Genomic DNA, 7,579 nt, shown 5'->3' on the forward strand with positions numbered 1-7,579 from the left:
TTTTTAATAGGTTGAAAATATGATTATATTATATGAAATACATAATTGTTAGAGATGAAATTTATGATTTAGAATATAATAATACATAATTATAATTGATAATTTGTTTAAAGATTTTAATGATACAATTATACATTATTATTTTTTATATATTTTAGATTTATGATAAATAAATTATCTTTAGTGCTTTTAAATAGTGCATAAAATAATTTAGTTTATGAAATTGATAAATAATATTATAAAATAAAATATGAATTCCATCATCTCATATCATTAAATTTACTCCATTCCTTAAATAAATCTTTTTTTCTCTCAAGATAAAAACATGCATCTACCTAATCTATATTTGACTCACTACCATAAACCCTCAAACTACATTTTTTTTACCATTTAAATTTCCATGGAAAATTTTTAAATCCCTTTACTCTCTCCATATTCTATTAAAAACCATTTTGCTATCAATACTAATAATCACTCTGGCATAGAAGGTTTAAGCCAATCCGAGACTAATGCTGTCTATATTTAAGATAATTTTTAATACCATCGGACACTCAACATTGATAAAGAGTTCTTTCAATTAATGTAGCAACATGAATTACAACCTAAACGATATCTCAACCATACTTCTCAATATTGATCTATAGTTTTCCTAGAACATTCCATGGAGAAGCAATGTTTGCAGGGTAAATGCACTAAAAGTGGGTATCATTGGTCGATTTGCTCTCGGTCTCAAGTCACTTGACTCGCAACAAGCAAATGCTAATATAAGAAGTGAGGAATCTTTCCGGGACACGACGTGTTTTTTTAAGCTTTGCCCGGAAAGAATTACCTAAAATTGCTCAAATTTGGTGTCAGAAATGTTGCACGGGACAGTGTAAAGGCACTCTGAGCTTTGTGGAACGGCCACCAAACTATGTGGACTGAATCTGCACCTTTCATCTTCGGAAATTTCTCTGCTGCTTCTCATTATTTGTAAGTTCTGGAAAACTCTTAAATTATTCGTCGGTATCATTGCCTCAACTTCAAAGAAACCAAATGCTATTACTCAACTGTTCAAAGACGCGGTTTAGCAGCCAGAGGCATATTTACTTGTGTTTTGACATGTGCTCTCGGTCTTAAGTCACGTGGCTAAGAGAAGAAACAAAAGCAAATGAATTGTGGAGTTGTGGTTCACTTTGCAATTTGTGTGTGTCTGGTGGGCTTTAGTGCAGCAAAATGTGATCCTAAATTGTGTGGCTCGATGACTGTGAGTTATTCTTTTTGGGTTTGACAATTCTGAATGTGGTTTTTTTGGGTCGTTTTCTTGATTTTTTCAATAGGAGATTTTCTTTCGAAGAGTTGTCTTAATAATTTCATATAGGAGCATGAGTCTTAGGTTGAAATCTCTTCGGCCAAGAGTCAAGGACTGAGGGGTATCCAATCTGTCAAATTCATGTAGGGCATAATTTTGGCCTCATCACTTATGATGTGGAAGCATTGCACTCAGCAAAACTTAATCATGGGGTGAACTCATTAAGATCCATTCTACTTCACTAGCAAACCAAGGGCCCATTGACAGGTGCGTTGGTTTTAATATCAAATGTAAGGACGAAAATTGTATAGAGATACTCGTTGCATTTCTTCCTATCTCGCTAAATCATTAAAGGCATGACACAATCATTCATTGATCATATCTAGACTTAACTACATCTTATTTTCATTAATTTTACTCATTCAAAGAGTTAACATAGGAGAATATAATCACCTATTGATTCATCAATCTCATCAATGGTGTCCTTAAACATCACCTTGTTAGCAAATATTATCATAAATGTCATATTACATTGTTTAGTTATATATTAATTCATGTTTAAATATGTGCTTAGACTTATTTTATTTTCATTTTCATATAATATTTATTTTTTGTTTTATGTGCCTTGATTTGTATTTATTCACATAATTTTCATTATGCTTCAAAATTATCATCTAAGTCTTGAGGTTCAATTTAGTGTTGCTCAAGATTGGCATGAAACAATCTTAAGGCATAGCAAAAAATCCAAAATTTCAATTAAGGTCATCCAAATTCAATTTGATCTCATTCAAATTCAAAGTCTATATTCTTCATCCAATTTTTTGTCAATTGTTATGCATAGACTTAATATATGTCTATGCAACATGTTACTATATCATCATATTTAAAGACATTCATTTGAACACTTAAACATCATCTAGGAAAATGAGACATTTACAATGAGAATCATTATATCACATTTTAGTTTTTAAGAGATAAGAAATCAAATCCATATTGTCTGCATATAGGTCATTTGTTTGTTGCTAAAAATTATTTGTACGTCACTCAATTTCATTAATTCTACTCACCCAAAGAGTTGACAGAGGAGAAAATAATCACCTATTGAGTAATCAATCTCACCAATGATATCCTTAAACATCACCTTGTTAGCAAATTTTATCATAGATTTCATATTGCATTGTTTATTTATGTAAGAAATTATCAGATGGTTGGCAGTTAGCCATTGCACAATTGAATTTCTCCTCTTTATATTGGTGTTTGTCAATTATCAATCAATTAACTGATCATTGTATCCCTCATATTGGTACCAGAGTGGGCAAGTAATCACATAGAAATCTATTTTCCACTATATGAACATAAGGCATTATAATTTTGTAGAGGTGAAACGATAAAAAGGCTTAAATCCACGAATGGTATACCATGCTAGGCATATTGTTACCTTTGGTGGTAAATATCTTTGCTAGCATAGAATATTTTACCAGTTATTCGATATGAAAATATTTATTGAGTGTGATGAGCATGATGGATATGACATGGAGAAGATTAATGTGTACTTGTCCACTTGCTAAGCTTGTGAGGCATGATGCACTAATGAAGACGTTATGAGAAGTTTATGGTGAATATTCTAGTTATGAACATATTTTCGACGCCATTGCATACTAGGCTGATCAAGCCATCCATGTATTATTAGACAAGTGAAATAGATGTTAGTATAGTCTTGGTGAGTAAAACATTCTCTTGCATGGATAGATATTATTTTGATTGGACATTTTGTACGAAGAATTATTGTCGAATATTGGTTTTTAATTTTTCTATTTTTAACTCACAGGAATTACAAGTGAAGAAAAGACTGTATATCTATTTGGTGAGAGTAGATGCTAAGAGATGTTGAAAACCGAATAATGTAGTGTTGGCTGCCAAAATATGATTCCACTAACATACTTGCAATAATAATAAGAAAGCAGACCAAAAAATTTTGTATTTGGTTTGTTTGAGTTTGTTGCATAGAGAAATGGAGCTTTGTGTCAAGATATCCCATTTATTTATTGGTGGAGATTTATTATAACTCTTCCTTCTTATCATAATAGAATTATTAAGCTTGAAGATCTTCAAGTTGAAGACACAATTCTAATAGGAAAAATTAGAGGAACTATAAAAGAAGACATAACTACATTTATTAAAGAAAATTCGAAGACAAATTAAATGAAGTTAGCTTAGTCTATGTTCAGAATACTTTTTAAGATATTAAGAATGGATTCATATTTTGAGCCTCCACAGTTAGAGGTTGGAGGTATTTTCATCATCTCAAATTAGCTTCAAACTTTATAGTTATTTTATGTAATAAGCTAATTCCTGACATTATTAAACTTAATAAAAAAATCATCAATGTAATTGGTCACAATTATCATCTTTAACTTAAACCAACCCTTTGTTTTTACAACACAAGAATTCACACTCCCACAAATATAGAGAACAAACTACCCTCCTTGCATGTCTCTTTATGTATCTCTAACTCGAAGGAGGATTACCAAATGACATGATTATATGAGCTATAAATCTTTGAGGAGTACCATCTTGCCCCTCTCAATTAGCTTAAATCATAGTAGCATAAGTTGTGTCATTGTTATGACAAACACATCCATAATAGAGAGCTTAGGTGGGATACATTCTCCTTAAGGTTAATTAGAAACATACCACTGAAAATAGACAGCAAAACAGGGAAGTTTGATTTAAGTTGGTTGTGTCCCTATATAATCATCACCAAGTTTGGATTCTGATCATATAAGCTAGCCACTTCTAAAGATCATCATCTAGATGAACCAATGAACATTGTTCATCTCAAACATACCTACACTTAATCCATCTAACAATCACTTCAATATATGAACATATCTTTATCACAACATTCCATCCATTCCTTTTATCTTTCTCACTGCAAATCATTAACTCAATTCCTTTAACCATTCTTTATTTTTCTACTCCTATCATCCATCCCATCTCTTTCTGCTATCTCCTTCACATGCCTTACCTATTACCTATTAGCATTATGTTCCACTAGATTACTCAACAACAAACACTTCCCGTCAATTCCAAAAGTAATATTCTACATACAAAATTTAATATAAAAATATTATATTCTCTAACCTATTAACTTACACATAATTGTCTTTAAATGTACCATTATATGATGGCCAATCAATGGCTGATTTAAGTATCAATTATTATTGGTCTTTGCCCATCTCGACAGTCCTTGTAAAACTAAAGAGAACGTACAATCAATAAAAGGCGGATGAACATAGAAATGCACGTAATCTATACGGTGACAGTTTACAGGGCTTCATAAACTCCGCAATTCTTAGACAATCAGAGATTCCAATCCTTGGGAATCTTGATCAAATTATTAAATTCATCCGCATTATATTATAGGAGACATTGCTGATTGTATTCACATGTACGTAGACTCTGGGCAATGGAGACCCTCTTTCATATCCTTCTCTTCTCCTTTCTAATGTTCAAATTGGGAGCACATGCGGGAACATTAGCTCAATTCGTTTTCCCTCCCTTCAACGACATCATGCTGCTTGGAGCGGCAAACTCTAGTGTAAGTTTCAGCCCTAATTTAATTTTCCTCTTGGGCACAGATTCCTTGAATTCCTTCAACACCGGCTGGGTAATTTACAACTATCCAGTTCCTCTCTGGATTAACTCTAACTCTTCGCATGTTCTCGCCAATTTCAATAGCTACTTCCGCTTCAGTATCTATGGAAACGAAGCCCGCGGATCCGGGGATGGACTCGCTTTCTTTATGGCACCTTTTGACTTTGAGCCACCTGTAAATGCCAATGGCCAATGGCTTGGCCTCTTTAATCACACATCTGACGGGAAAATCTCCAATCAAATTGTCGCTGTGGAGTTTGATACGTTCAAGAATTTTCCTTTCGATATGGACGACAACCATGTGGGAATCGACGTCAATAGCGTTGTTTCCAAGATGAACACCTCTGTAATCCAGGGGCTTCTCAGAAATGGCGAATCATGGGATGCATGGGTGGATTATGATGGCGTAGCCAAGAAGCTTGAACTTTATCTTCTGTGTCCAAACAACCCTTATTCTTCTTATGGAAAGCCCCCAACACCAACCTTGTCCTATGATATAGATCTCAGTCAGTTTCTTCCTCAGAACATCACGATTGGCTTCTCCGCTTCCAGCAGCCGAAATTCAACCGGGATTTACGAGGTCTACTTTTGGAACTTTTCTTGTGAATATCCGTGGGAAATCAACACTCAGCGCGAAGGCCCGGTCCCTGCCCCGAGCAAAAGGCCAACAAATAAAGTAATTCTCCTGTCCGTAATAGCCTGTATGGTGGCGCTAACGATCGGTGGTTTTACACTGTGCCTAGGCTTGAAACGGTGCCTTATCACCAGAAATTTAAGCAAGCATGGTAAAAAAGAAAGCAGAGAGCTGGACGAAGGCTTTGCTCAAGGTCCACGAAAGTTCTCCTATGCTGAGCTCTGCACTGCAACAAAAAGCTTCAGCGATACTGAAATGCTGGGAAGAGGAGGCTTCGGAGGAGTGTACAGAGGCACCTTGCCCGAATCAAACAAGCCCGTGGCCGTGAAAAGAATATCTCAAGGCTCCAAACAAGGGCGAAAAGAATACATTTCAGAGGTGAGCATAATATCTAAGCTATGCCACCGAAACCTTGTACAGCTCTACGGATGGTGCCATGAAAAGGGGCAACTGCTTCTCGTCTACGAATTTCTGCCAAACGGAAGCCTCGACAAACATATATTTGGCGAGCAGATGAGACATAATTTGAATTGGGATCAAAGGTACAGCATAGCATGTGACATAGCTTCTGCTCTTCTCTATCTTCACCAAGAATGGAACCAGCGTGTCGTCCACAGAGATGTCAAGGCCAGCAATGTAATGTTGGACAGCGATTTCAATGCAAAGCTGGGTGATTTCGGGCTAGCGAGAGTGGTGGAACGTGAGCGTGCAGCCTCCGACACAACTGTGGTGGCGGGGACATTTGGGTACATTGCACCCGAGTGTGTGACTACAGGAAAGGCAAGCATAGAATCGGACATGTTCAGCTTTGGGGCAGTGAGTCTTGAAATTGCGTGCGGGAGGCGGGCTGTGGACCGGAGGCTGGAGGAGCATTATTGCAGATTAGTCGAATGGGTTTGGGATTTATATGGACAAGGGAATGTTCTGGACGCCGCAGATGCAAAGCTTGGTGGAAATTACCATGCCGAAGAGATGGAGCGGTTAATGTTAGTTGGGTTATTGTGCTCTCATCCGGATCCCAAAGCCAGGCTGAGAATAAGGCAGGTGGTCCATATCCTGAAAATGAAAGCTCCAGTACCTCGTATTCCTCTCACTTATCCAGTAGCCGTCTACGATGCTGCGCCTGGTTTTGTCGTAAAGTTATCCTCGACGTCTGATCAAATATTTTGCACCGCAGAAAATACAGGAAGTATCGGTGACAAGTAATGATGTTTACTTCATATGTAATAATCAGTAACAGAGTAAATTGGCAATTCATTCTATTTTACATTTGTATCTTCTGTTTGTATTTATTCTACCCAACGACTTAAGCGCCGTGAGGACCATCTGCAAAATAATTCATATATATAATTGAATATGTTTACATGTAAAAACATATTAATTTCGAAATCTCTTAATAGGTGAAGAGAAAATAAGTTTGTAATAGAAGTTTATCTGCTGTTAAAAAAATATTTGAATGATATTTTTGAATAATTTCTTTATGACATAATGTGATGGTTAAATTGTGGCATTGTGGTTCTTGTCATCAAGATTCAAACTCTTATTCAAATGTTGTTTTTGTTGAAGATGAGGTCCGTTTTTTACAATAAAATATTTTTTCAAACTTGTTTAATTCTTTTGGTACAATATTTTATGAGTGAAAATTATGATTATATATGAATTAAACAATTGTGAGGTGAAACTTATGATTTAAGTTATAATAATAATTAACAGTTGTTTTAATTATCATAATGGTGCAAATTGTATATTAGTACGTATTTCTTTCTGTTTTAGATTTATGATGAAAAGGTTGTGTTTACTATATCAAATACTATGTAACATACTTTAAATCATATTAAAATTGATAAATAATCTTAGTATTTTATGAATTAGTTTCATAAATAATTAGTTTTCCCTCTTCAAATTAAACACTTGCATTTACACCTAATTTGGATTTTACCCATAGCCACCAATTTTATCCCTAAGCTTTTAAAAATCCAATTTTTAAAATTTCTACT

General features: G+C 34.9%; 1 protein-coding gene across 1 annotated transcript; it reads left to right on the forward strand.

Annotated features, from left to right (window-relative positions):
* The first annotated feature begins 4,865 nt into the window (after nt 1-4,865).
* Nucleotides 4,866-6,788, forward strand: LOC131066443 (L-type lectin-domain containing receptor kinase IX.1-like). The gene has a single exon (XM_058001198.2). It carries the CDS (start codon nt 4,866-4,868, stop codon nt 6,786-6,788), a length of 1,923 nt encoding a protein of 640 aa, XP_057857181.2.
* Nucleotides 6,789-7,579: the final 791 nt, after the last annotated feature.

This window comes from Cryptomeria japonica, chromosome 11 (assembly GCF_030272615.1).
Source record: "Cryptomeria japonica chromosome 11, Sugi_1.0, whole genome shotgun sequence".
NCBI lineage: Eukaryota > Viridiplantae > Streptophyta > Pinopsida > Cupressales > Cupressaceae > Cryptomeria > Cryptomeria japonica.

Bases quoted from the DNA above. Each gene is read 5' to 3' on its own strand.
- LOC131066443 (XM_058001198.2), top strand. From the start codon at position 4,866: ATGCTGCTTGGAGCGGCAAACTCTAGTGTAAGTTTCAGCCCTAATTTA.